Below are 13,729 nucleotides of genomic sequence, written 5' to 3'. Positions count from 1 at the left end.
CCGACGCAGTAAAGTTACGATGTTTACGTTAGGCTTTTCCCGGCGTATAGTTGCCCCTGCTATATGAGGCATAAGTGCGGCGTACCAATGTTAAGTATGGCCGTCGTTCCCGCGTCAAAATTTTAAAAAGTTACGTCGTTTGTGTAAGTCGTCCGTGAATGGGGCTGGACGTCATTTACGTTCACGTCGAAACCAATGACGTCCTTGTGGCGTACTTTGGAGCAATGCACACTGGAAAATTCCACAGACGGCGCATGCGCCGTTCCACAAAAACGTCGGGTCACAGTAGTTTTACATAAAACACGCCCCCCTGATCCAAATTTGAATTAGGCAGGCTTACGCCAGCCGATTTACGCTACGCCGCTGCAACTTACGGAGCAAGTGCTTTGAGAATACAGCACTTGCCTGTCTAAGTTGCGGAGGCGTAATGTAAAGCGGATACGTTACGCCCGCACAAAATTACGCCGCTGGACGAGAATCTGGGCCAAAGTGTTTAGGTTTGACTTGAATAAAAGGTGACAACCCTACTATTATACATATAAGAGCGAGGGAGAAAGGGGGAACCTGAGGGAATTGCTTCCAAATGAAGGGACTTCAGAGCTTTAATTTTTTTACATTTTATTCACTGGTATGACTTATACTTTATAAGTATGAAATATATTTTATGCACTAGTATGACTTATACTTTGTCAAAAGCGTTTAATAAGCCGACTGAATAGCACGTCCGCATCTTCCTGCCCCACTCCAAAATGGCCGCCGAGGCCTATCGCAGGATGTGATGTCACTGGCTGCACCGGAAGTAGAGGTCCACGCTCGGGTCTGTCACCTTTCTTCCGGTTTGTGAGAGGAAAACATGGCGGCAGAGGGGGATGTGGAGCTGGAGCTGGAAAATGAGGAGAACTGCGAGCGGCCGGCTGACAAGCCTAGGAAACATGACAGCGGGGCGGCCGACCTGGAGAGAGTGACCGACTATGCGGAGGAGAAGGAGATCCAGAGCTCCAACCTGGAGACGGTGAGAGGACGGCCGGGGGGGTGGGGATCGGGCACACATGGCTCGGTGTACTGAGGGGTCCTCCCTGTGATGACTGGAGATCGGGTTCCCGGGCCATATGATTCCTGTCATCACTTCTACAGGATTTTAATGATTTTTTTTTTTTTTTAACCACTTCAGCCCCGAAGGAATTGTCTGCCAAATGACCAGGCCACTTTTTGTGAGTAGGCACTGCGTCGCTTTAACTGACAATTGCGCAGTCGCGCAACCCAAACAAAATTGACGCACCCCCTCATTTTTTTTTTTGCGCTGTAAACAAAAAAAAAAAAAAGGAAATTTTGAAAGAAAAAAAAAAGCAATATTTTGTACTTTTTTCTATAATAAATATCCCAATTTAACCACTTGCCGCCCGCCAATGACATATTGACGGCGGCAAAGTGGTTGTAGAATCCTGACTGGACGTCATATGATGTCCTCAGGATTCTGAGCCGCTGCGCGCCCCCAGGGGCGCGCATCGCGGAGATCGTTGTTGCGGGTTGTCAGTCTGACACCCCGCAACACCGATCTTGGTAAAGAGTCTCCCGCGGAGACTCTTTACCACGTGATCAGCCGTGACCAATCACGGCTGATCACGATGTAAATAGGAAAAGCCGGTAATCGGCTTTTCCTCACTCGCGTCTGTCAGACGCGAGTAGAGGAGAGCCTATCGGCTGCTCCTGTGACGGGGGGGGGGGTTTGTGCTGATCGATCATCAGCACAGCACCCCCCCCCCCCCCCCCCGAGGATGCCCACTGGACCACCAGGGATGGCCATATAGACCACCAGAAATAAAACAAAAATAAAGGATGCCACCCTAGACCACCAGGGATGAGGAGGACACAGAAAATGGATGTCAATCAGTGCCGCAATGAATGCCAATCAGTGCCCACAATGGGCATCACTGATTGGCAGGCATTGTTTGGCACTGATGGGCATCCATTAGTACAACACATACAATAGTGCCCGTCCGTGCCGCCTATCCGTGCCCGTCCGTGCCGCCTATCCGTGCCCGTCCGTGCCGCCTATCCGTGCCCATCCGTGCCGCCTATCCGTGCCTATCTGTGCCACCTCATTGGTGCCCATCAGTGCCGCCTTATCAGTGCCTGTCAGTGCAGTACCATCAGTGAAGGAGAAAACGTACTTATTTACAATGTTTTATAACAGAAACAAAAAAAAACGTTTTTTTTTTTTAAATTTCGGTCATTTTTTTTTTTTGCAAAAAATAAATATCCCAGAGGTGATCAAATACCACCAAAAGAAAGCTCTATTTGTGGGAACAAAATGATAAAAATTTAGTTTGGGCACAGTGTAGCATGACCGCGCAATTGTCATTCAAAGTGCAACAGCGCTGAAAGCTAAAAATTGGTCTGGGCAGGAAGGTGTATAAGTGCCCGGTATGGAAGTGGTTAAAAACCAAAAACTATTTTTTTTTTCTCAGTTTAGGCCGATACGTATTCTTCTACAAATTTTTGGTAAAAAAAATCACAAAAAGCGTATATTGATTGGTTTGCGCAAAAGTTATAGCGTCTACAAAATAGGGCAAAGATTTATGGCATTTTTATTAGTAATGGCGGCGATCTGCGTTTTTTATTTTTTTCCTGGAACTGCGATTTTGCAGCGGACAAATTGGACACTTTTTTTTTGGGACCAGCAACAATTATGCTGTAAAAATGCATTGATTACTGTGAAAATGTCACTGGCAGGGAAGGGGTTAACACTAGGGGCTGATCAATGGGTTAACTGTTCTCACTGTAGGGGGATGGGACTGTCTAGGACAGGTGTCCTCAAACTACGGCCCTCCAGTTGTTCAGGAACTACATTTCCCATCATGCCTAGTCATATCTGTGAATGTCAGAGTGTTACAATGCCTCATGGGACTTGTAGTTCCGCAACAGCTGGAGGACCATAGATTGAAGATCCCTGGTCTAGGAGGAGAGAGAGTGGTACTCATACTTTTGTATGAACACACAATCTGTCTCCTCTCCCCTGAGAGAACCGGGATGTGTTTTTACACACACATTCCGGTTCTCGCTCTGTCACAAGCAATCTCAGATGCCCGGTGGTCATTGCGTGTGCCGCCTACAAGCGTTTTTAAAGGGCCGACGTACAGCTACGCCCAGGGGAGCCATTCTGCTGCAGTATAACTGCGGGGCGGCCGGTCGGGAACCGGTTAAATATGATTCACCTTCTTCGTAAAAACTTTCGACTGCACATGAATTCAAAGCATATTTATCTATTTATTTTTTTCCCCTTTTTCAGGCCATGTCAGTAATTGGAGACCGACGATCAAGAGAACAGAAAGCCAAGCAAGAAAGGTCAGTTTGTGCGACTTCATCTCTTTTTTCCCCCATAGTATCTAGTAGCCTGATGTTGATGGTTACATTCTTGGCCGTAGGGTTCAATATTGAGTTGGTCCGCCTTTTGCAGCTATAACAGCTTCAACTCCTCTGGGAAGGCCGTCCACAAGGTTTAGGAGTGTGTCTATGGGAATGTTTGACTATTCTTCCAGAAGTGCATTTGTGAGGTCAGGCACTGATGTTGGATGAGAGTGGAGACTGGGAACCAGGCCTTCTAATTCATCCCGAAGGTGATCTATAGGGTTGAGGTCGGAACTCTGCAGTAGAGGTGCACATCTTCACTGGTCTCACAATTGGATTATGATTACAGTATTTATCGGGGTATAGCACGCACCCCTAAAGTTGCCCCAATTCCTGTGGAAAAAAGATTTTTTGTACTTAGTTTTGGTGTCTTGCATCGTCCATCGTCGGGTCCGGCGTCCGTCTGTGGCTTCGGGTGTCCTCTTTGTCGTGTCCAGCATCCTTCTGCGGCGTCCTCGCATCCTCCCCGCTCGTTTCCCGCGCCGAGTTTTAATACTGCGCCGACATATACAGAGCGCAGTACACTCGTGTATCGTCGGGCAGGCTCGGCAACTCTCGCGCTGACGTCCTGTACGTCCAGGACGTCAGTGCGAGAGGAGCCGAGACTGGCCGACGATACACAAGTGTACTGTGCTCGGTATATGCAGGCGCAGTATTCAAACTCGGCGCGAGTATCGGTGTATACCGCGCACCCACGATTTTATGGGCAAAAAAGTGCGCGGTATACGCCGATAAATACGGTATCTGGTCAACGATTTGATTCCGCCATGCATCACAATTACCAATTGAGCTCCCACTTCCGCCTGGGCTGCCTAGGCAGCCCTTCCTCCCTACAGTCTTCTGGGACACATCACAGGTCCCAGAAGATTGCCAGGCTATGCAGGACAGCGCAGTGAGACATGCGCACTCTACTGTAAAGCTGCAAGCTGTCACAGCCAGATGCCCACAGTAGTATTGCCAGTGTCGTGGACAGGCGGGGGGAGAGAACGGAGGGTTCGGGTGGCCACGTCGCTGGATTGTGGGATAGGTGGGTGTCTTTTTGCGCAAACTCGTGGAATGGCGACAAACTACGGTACCTAAAATCTCCATAGGCGACACTTTAAAAAAATATGTATATCGCTTACCAGGTTAGAGTTACAGAGGAAGTCTAGTGCTAGAATTATTTCTCTCACTGTGATGATCGCGGCGATATATCACATGTGTGATTTGAACATCGTCTACATATGTGGGCGCGACTTGCATATGCGTTTTCTTTGCTGCGGGGACAGGGAAGCTTTAAAAAAATGAGTTGCACACACTTTTTTTATTAAAAAAAAAAAAATACATTGATCAACTTTTTTTTTTTTTTAAACACAATGTAAACATCCCTTGTGACAGTAATAGGTGGTGACTGGTACTCTTTATGGAGGGATCGGAGGTCTAAAAGACCCCCAATCCCTCCTTTGCACTTTAAAGTATTCAGATCGCCAAAAACAGCGATTCTGAATACTGTCTTTTTTTTATTTATTTTTTTACACCAGCGCCACTTCTGTGTTTACATACAGGAGACTGGAACAAAGCCTTTTCCGGCTTCCTGTCTGTCTCCAGCCCCGGGAAGTGTCAGATCAGGTCCGCCCGCTCTAAAAAAACGGTATCGGGATGATGCCTGCAGCTGCAGGCATCATCACGGTATAACCCCCTAAAGCCGAGGCTGCTATACGCTCAGAGCGCTCTTTGGGGAGGGGCGGGGCAAGTCAGGATGACATCACCCGGAAATCGATTTCTCCGGTCGCATGCAACGATGACGCATCAGGGTCACCAGAATCGTGATGCAGCGATTAAGTTCAGCACCCCTACTGTGCAGGCCAGTCAAGTTCCTTCACCCCAAACTCGCTCATCCATGTCTTTATGGACCTTGCTTTGTGCACCGGTGTGCAGTCATGTTGGAACAGGAAGGGGCCATCTCCAAAGTGTTTGCACAAAGTTGGGAGCATGAAACTGTCCAAAATGTCTTGTATGCTGACGCCTTAACCACTTAAGACCTGGACCAAAATGCAGCTAAAGGACCTTGCCTCTTTTTGCGATTCGGCACTGCGTTGCTTTAACTGACAATTGCGTGGTCGTGCGATGTGGCTTCCAAACAAAATTGGCGTCCTTTTTTTCCCACAACTTGAGCTTTCTTTTGGTGGTATTTGATCACCTCTGCGTTTTTTATTTTTTGTGCTATAAACAAAAATAGAGCGACAATTTTGAAAAAAAAATAAATTTTTGCTATAATATCCCCCAAAAATATATAAATCGCAATAAGCGTTTATCGGTTGGTTTGCGCAAAATTTATAGCGTTTACAAAATAGGGGATAGTTTTATTGCATTTTTATTAATTTTTTTTTTTTTTTTTTTTTTTACTACTAATGGCAGCGATCAGCTATTTATTTATTTATTTATTTATTTATTTTTTTGTTCCATGACTGCGACATTATGGCGGACACTTCGGACAATTTTGACACATGTTTGGGACCATTGCATTTAAAATGCATTGTTTACTGTGGAAATGACAGTTGCAGTTTGGGAGTTAACCACAGGGGGCGCTGAAGGGGTTATGTTTCACCTAGTGTGTGTTTACAACTGTAGGGGGGTGTGGCTGTAGGAGTGACGTCATCGATGGTGTCCCCCTATAAAAGGGATGACACGATCGATGCAGCCGCCACAGTGAAGCACGGGGAAGCCGTGTTTACATACGGCTCTCCCCGTTCTTCAGCTCTGGGGAGCGATTGCGGGATCCCAGCGGCCGCCAGGCACGCGCATTGGAAACTCAGTGATGCGGCAGGCTCCCTGCGATTGGCATCCACACTGCGGTCGTACGGCCGGCAGGAAGTGGTTAGAGTGGCGTGGTGTTAGAAGTTGGGGTGATTGGGTGATTGACTCATCTGTATTGGTGACCATTGTCCTCAAGGAAGGAAATACTACATTTTAGAGTTGTTTCTAGAACAAGAGATGAAGGTAAATCTTCCAATAGGGATCCCTGTTCCAGGGACACCGAATGGCAATTCCCCACACTTTTACATATTTTCTGTTGCTTCTCTGGGATGTGAAGAGAAATGTTTCCCATTGCTACACAGCAAAAAAAAAAAAAAAAAGGTTTTGGCTATACATTCACTTTAAAGTGATTGTAAAGTCTGAAGTTTTTTTTAAAATTTCATTGCATTCTATGCATTGAGATAGAAAAATTCTGTGTGCAGCAGCCCCCCCTAATACTTGCCTGAGCCCCAACTCTATCTAGTAATATTGCAGGAGAGACTGAGCAGTTCAACTGCTGTTGATCAAAGCCAGTTAGCCAATGAGGGGAGAGAGGGGGCAGGACCCAACTGTGACTCTGTGTCTGAATGGAAACGCAGAGCTGTGGCTCAGCTCGGGTGCCCCCCATAGCAAGCTGCTTGCTGTGGGGGCACTCAACAGGAGGGAGGGGCCAGGAGCAGCGAAGAGGGACCCGAGAAAAGGAGGATCCAGACTGCTCTGTGCAAATCCACTACACAGAGCAGGTAAGTATAACATGTTTATTTTTAAAGCGGTTGTATACCCGCAACTATTATTATTATTATTATTATTATTATTATTATTATTATATATATATTTTTACACACCTGAAAGGCAAAAGGCATAATGAGACTTCATTCCGGCAAGGTCCGGTGGCTGCCGGGCCTCTAGCCGAGGATCCCCGCTGCGCCGCTGCAGTTGGCGGCGCATTGCGAGGGGAATGTCTCCTAAACCGTACAGGTTTAGGAGATATTCTTTATACCTACAGGTAAGCCTTATTATAGGCTTACCTGTAGGTAAAGGTGCTAGTAAAAACTTTACTACCACTTTAAATAAAAAAAAAAAGAGACTTTACAATCACTTTAATGTGTTTTTTTTTTTTATAAAGCAGTCACCTTTTCTCAGCATTCACACATCCATCATAAACATTCTCTGTAATGTATCTAATATGTGTATTTCCTGTTATCAGTTCCTTCTAGTGGCTATACTGCATTACCTGCACTAGATGGAGCTGATGATCATAGGAAATACACATATTCGACACATTACAGGCAATATCTTATTTATAAATGGACCCTAATGGCTTCCTAACTCTGCATTCATTTCTCAGCCTTTCCAGTAGTTTAGAGCAGGGACCCTCAAATTACGACCCTCCAGCTGTTGTAGAACTACACTTCCCATGAGGCATTGTAACACAATGACTTTCACAGACATGACTAGGCATGATGGGAATTGTAGTTTCTGAACAACTGGAGGGCCGTAGTGTGAAGATCCCTGGTTTAGAGTGTGAATAGGGAAATTATCTGCTTGCATACATCGGCCCTTCACCCCTTCTCACACAACTTAACTGGCTCTTAAGGGTTGGGTGATCTGATGTCTCAAGTACATGACCATTGTAATTGGGTGTCGCAGTGGTCACATTATTGGGAGCGCACATACCATCAGCTCCTGATTATAACTAGAGATTGGGAGCTGTTGGTGACCCCCTCTATCACTGTGCTGGGAGTGTGCAGTGAGCTTTCATTCAGCACGGAACCCCCAATCACCATGGATGTATATGTGTGTGTCTGTCAAGATGCACCCTCCTTGCTGCTGCACATGTGCTCTATGTGGTCGGCAAAAGATTCATGGCTTATTTAATGAAGAGCAGACCTAGTATGGGCGGAATGATGGAAGACCCTCTTGAATCTATTTATTTTTCATTTAATAATCTGGTAAATGGGAAGTCTGTTTATACTATTCCCCGTCCTGTGTTGCCACTTTGCTTCACACTTTCTAAATGCTGAACATTGACGATTCTGAGATGTTTTGTGAACGGAATGATTTACATAATACTGAAGTATTAGAATTATTAGCATTAGGGTTGTCCCGATACCGATACTAGTATCGGTATCGGGACCGATTCCGAGTATTTGCGGGAGTACTTGTACTCCCGCAAATACCCCTGATATCGAAATAGAATACTTGAACCCCCCCGCCGCCACTACGCCGCCACTACGCCGCATCCCCGCTGCCGCTTGGTTAATACGGGCGGGGAACATTACAGCTTTCATTTGAATAGCTGTAGTGTTTCCCGCCGCGTATAGACACCCCCCCTTGTTCGGGTGAACTGTCCAATCCCGAGCAAGGGTGAGTGTCCATACGCAGCGCGGCGCGAAAGACTACAGCTACCAAGCGGCAGCGCGGCAGCATGTACGGGGGGGGGGGGACAACATGGCTGGATATAGGGGGAGGGGGGGGACATGGCTGGATATGGGGGGGGGGGGGGGGACATGGCTGCATTTAGGGGCACATTTAAAAAAAAGTATCGGTATTCGGTATCGGCGAGTACTTGAAAAAATGTATCGGTACTTGTACTTAGTCCTAAAAAAGTGGTATCGGGACAACCCTAATTAGCATGCTACAGCTATAACGTTTAGATAGGTACAAACTGACGTAACCTACCCTCATCTTTATAGATTTCTAAACTATTAGGAGGTGAAAATGTATTTATAAAATGTTTTTCTATTTTTTTTTTTAGAGAAAAGGAACTTGCCAAGGTCACAATCAAGAGGGAAGACGTGGAGCTTATTGTGAGTGAATTAATTTTCATCTGTAAAACATCATTTAACTGACCTTGCATAAAATCGGGGCTTGACAAATCTCAAAAGGGAAATTCTTCTAAGGCCCCTTTCACACGGGCGCCTCTGTTTTGCAGAACCTGTTTGCTCAGAGGGGGATCGCCACTAATCCCCGCTGAGCAGGCGGGTGACAGGTCCGTCACCGCTCACTGTGGAGAGGGACACAGTCCTGCCCTCCTCTGTGGGGCAAACGGACCGCCGGTCACATTCATGATCAAAGGCTGTGAGGAGAAATTTCTCCTCGCTCTCACAAATTCCCCATTAGGGAGGGCTTTATTGTATGTGCCGGATGACAGCTTGAAGCAAACAAAAGGGAATTGCCGGCACATTCTTTCCTGAAAGTTTTGGTACTGACTAGTCCATTTTGAATGTGTCCAATAAGGATTAAATCCAGGTAATCGATTTACTCACAATGACAATTATGGCTGAACTCTAGCTTCAAATGATTGTCATGTATAGTTTTATACCGACATGTACTCCTGTGCTTTACGTTTCACAGCCCTGATGGAGGATTTGTGAACTCGCAAAACTTTTTTTTAAATCCTTGCATTAGGATAAAATGATAAATCCCAGGACTGAACATATCTGTGTGGCACTTGCATTCATTTTTTTTTTTTTGCACGATTTTTGTGGTGTGTTTGAAGCAAAATCATTCATTTTGAATGGTCCTCCCTTCGCTTCACAAACACAGCAAAAATATTCATACCAAATTTTTTGCATTTGGCGATGCTTGTTTTTCGTGTTTTGTCACACGACAATCGCTGAAAACCCACACTGCTTTTGGGGCTGCCATTAAGAAATAATTAGAACATTTGTCATGTTTTTATCGCTGTAGGTGTGTCCCCGTTGGGGAGATTCACCCTCTCTTGGTCATGTCTACATTTATCACTGATTGAAAAATCACAACGTTTGAGTTGTCACCAGAAAAGGAATAATCTTTCTCACCAGGACCCTAGTTCTGGTGACCATGCTAAGGACCAGGGATTACACTTGCTGAGAGTATTTTCACTTCCTGTTGTCACTATGGGACAGGAAATGAAGGGTAATACCCCCCAACGGGACACCAATGGCAAAAAAAAAATTACAGGATTTCTAACCCTCCCTTACTCTATCCAAAGTAAAAAAAATATTTGACTTTAGTTCTACTTTAACAGTATTTTCCCCTATTGGAGTGTTTAGCAACATAAAGAACTTGACCTTCAGTCACACTGCTGATTACATTACTTGGCTGACGGGAGAACAATCAATGGTTTCTGTGGAGTTGACACCATAAAACCAGATTTAACAATTCTGAAAGTGAAACTTGTAATTCTAATGTTCGCTCTCAAGAAAACCCTGGAGACAATGGGGGGGGGGGAGGGGTGGGGGGTGTTTTATGAAGCAGATTTGCACCCAGTCACCTGAAATTACTCTTGAAATGGGGAAAAGAATAGTCCTGCTGGTGATCACTTGGCTCAACGTTTTTGGTTTTAAAAGGCAAAATCTTCTATATTAGAGAAGTGTAGGTTTTGAAGAAAAATTTATGCTCCATCTAGGTGGATGTAGCATGGATCTGATGCTGCATCTATCCCTCGCCACCACTACAATTGAGTAACCAAAGACCGCTTATCACTCAGTTCTCGGTCTACAGAGAACAGTGACTGACAGTCTCCAGTTCTTTCCTCTGCCCCCCCAGCGTTTACTGGAGCGCCAGGCTGTGGAGAGGGCTTGAGCGACTGGCTCAGGTTCTCAGTGGTGTGCTGAGAGGCTAAGCCAGCTGCCAGTCGGGCATCTCGGTGGATTCCGACATTAAAGTTGGGATCCGTCCAGAGTTCAGCTGACAGCAGACTTTTTAGCCCACTGTAGGTCACAGGAGTGCAGAACAAACGGCATTTGTGTGACTTACAGGTGAATGGTTTAAGGGCTTGGTCACACGTGCAGTATGCTCTGAAGAGTGATATGCGTTGACCTCCTGTTTTAACCCTGTAAATGCCAAACTACTGCGCAGCAGTCATGTGCATTCCACGTGGTTGTAGGCAGATTGCAGTGTGGCCCCATAGACTTGTGTTGGTCATGGTCGACAGTGGTAATGCCTGCCAAATGCAATATGCTGTTTAAAGCGGGAGTTCACCCGGAAAAATGTTTTTAACATTAGATTCATGCTTATTTTGTCAAGGGGAATCAGGCAGTTTTTTTAAAAACAAAGCAGTACTTCCCGTTTTAGAGAGCGATCTTCTTCGCCGCTTCCGGGTATGGTCTTCGGGACTGGGCGTTCCTATTTGATTGACAGGCTTCCGGCGGTCGCATCTATCGCGTCACGAGTAGCCGAAAGAAGCCGAGCGTCGGTGCGGCTCTATACGGCGCCTGCGCACCGACGTTCGGCTACTTTCGGAAAATTCGTGACGCGATGTATGTGACGGTCGGAAGCCTGTCGGAAGACTGTCAATCAAATAGGAACGCCCAGTCCCGCAGCCCATACCCGGAAGCGGCGGAGAAGATTGCTCTCTAAAACGGTAAGTACTGCTTCGTTTTAAAAAAAAAAAAACACCCGATTCCCCTTGACAAAATGAGCATCAATCTAATGTTAAAAATGTACATTTCCGGTTGAACCTACACTTTAATTGAGAGTTCACGGGGGTAGTTGGGGTGGTAAAACCATCCGTTTGTATACTGTTCCTCCAGCCACTCTCGCATAAGCTGCAAAGGCATTGGAAGGGGGGTGTACATATGCTGCGATGCAAAGCAAAATAAAAAATATCTCTGCTGCCACATTTGGTGGGCAGTGTTACTCATCGTATATATAATCCACTCAACTGAATGGGAGCACCCACCAACCTCTGTGTATAAATGGGTGGTGAGGAGGCGATATAACACCTCTCCGCCTGTGAAATGCGCTCTGAAGAGCGTTTCAGTGCAGATCGTTCTTTAGAGGGGAACGCTACTGTAAATAAGGCCATACTGTGTTTAGCTACGACTTGCATTATGTTGCAGTGATGATTTAAGCTTTACCTTCTTCTTTCAGATGAATGAAATGGAAATTCCTCGATCAGCAGCTGAACGAAGTCTGAGGGAACACATGGGAAATGTGGTAGAAGCTCTCATCACTCTAACCAACTGAACTCAATCACATTTACTAAAGCTTCATCTCTCCTTATGGAAACCTTCCATTAAAAGTGGGAGCAAGCCTGGATGGTGGACTATTCATTATACCAGAGAGGAACAACCTGGATCTCCGAGATAATTGTGAAACTACAAGTCCCAGCAAGCTCCGACATAGGTGTGTTGGGACTTCTAATTCCACAGCTGACAGGTTTTCTTTAGATTATGCCATGTTGGTTAAGAACATGTTTAACAAATGGACCAACTAATGGATACATCGGGTCCTATTCAAGTGTTTATTATCAATTTGAGAGCCCAAATGGCAATGTGTAATAAGTTATTTTGAATAAAGGACAACTTTATTATGTTTGCTGTATGAGCCTTGTGTGTTTTTTTTTTTAATTTTTTTACAACAATATATTTTTTATCATGTACGTCTTTTATGGAATAACCTTAGTGAAGTTGTAAAGGCATTGTTTTTTATCTTAATGTACTGCTCACATTTTTATTAAAGAACACTTTGAAAACACATCAGATCTCCATGGAGGGAAAAAAATCACGCTGGATATCTACAGTGCATCCGGAAAGTATTCGCAGCCCTTCACTTTTTCCACATTTTTCTATGTTGCCTTTTTCCAAAATTAAAGTCGTTATTTTCCTCAAAATTCTACAAACATACACCATAATGACAACGTGAAAGAAGTTTATTTGAAATCTTTGCAAATTTATAAAAAATAAACGAGATACACATGTACGTGAGGATTAACAGCCTTTGCACAATACTTTCTTGAAGCCCCTTTTGGCATCAATTACAGCCTCAAGTCTTTTTGAGTATGATGCTACAAGCTTGGCACACCTATTTTTGGGCAGTTTCTCCCATTCTTCTTTGCAGGACCTCTCCAGTGCCATCAGGTTGGATGGGGAGCGTCGGTGCACAGCCATTTTTAGATCTCTCTAGAGATGTTCAATTGGGTTCAAGTCTGGGCTCTGGCTGGGCCACTCAAGGAAATTCAGAGTTATCCCTTAGCCACTCCTTTGTTATCTTAGCTGTGTGTTTAGGGTTGTTGTCCTATTGGAAGAGAAACCTTCGCCCTAGTCTGTGGTCCAGAGTGCACAGGAGAAAGTTTTCATCAAGGATGTCTGTATATTGCTGCATTCATATTTCTCTTGATCCTAACTAAAGTCCCTGCCACTGAAAAAACATCCCCACATCATGTTGCCACCACCATGCTTCACTGTAGGGATGGTATTGGCCAGATGATGATCGGTGCCTTGTTTCCCCCAGACATGACTCTTGCCATTCAGGCCAAAGAGTTCAATCTTTGTTTCATCAGACCAGAGAATTGTTATCCATTCTCATGGTTTGAAAGTCCTTCAGGTGCCTTTTAGCAAGCCCCAGGTGGGCTGTCATGTGGCTTTTACTGAGGAGTGGCTTCCATCTGGCCACTTTACCATACAGGTCTGATTGGTGTAGTGCTACAGAGATAGATGTTCTCCTTTCTCAACAGAGAATTGCTGGAGCTCTGTCAGAGTGGCCATTGGGTTCTTGGTCTTATCCCTGATGAAAGCCAATCGTACCGTGTACGAGGCTAACTGAGCATCTGGTTTTT

The 13,729-nt window shown here is 45.3% G+C and overlaps 1 protein-coding gene across 1 annotated transcript; it reads left to right on the top strand.

Moving 5' to 3' along the window:
• Window positions 1-815: 815 nt before the first annotated feature.
• HYPK (huntingtin interacting protein K) lies at window positions 816-12,493 on the top strand. The gene is made up of 4 exons (XM_040342490.1): window positions 816-1,012; window positions 3,290-3,345; window positions 8,942-8,993; window positions 12,043-12,493. Exons 1-4 carry the CDS (start codon window positions 854-856, stop codon window positions 12,136-12,138), a joined length of 363 nt encoding a protein of 120 aa, XP_040198424.1. The 5' UTR covers window positions 816-853; the 3' UTR covers window positions 12,139-12,493.
• The last annotated feature ends 1,236 nt before the right edge of the window (window positions 12,494-13,729 follow it).

The sequence above is a fragment of the Rana temporaria genome, chromosome 3 (genome assembly GCF_905171775.1).
Source record: "Rana temporaria chromosome 3, aRanTem1.1, whole genome shotgun sequence".
Classification (NCBI taxonomy): domain Eukaryota; kingdom Metazoa; phylum Chordata; class Amphibia; order Anura; family Ranidae; genus Rana; species Rana temporaria.
This window is presented reverse-complemented; position numbering and strand designations above follow the sequence as displayed.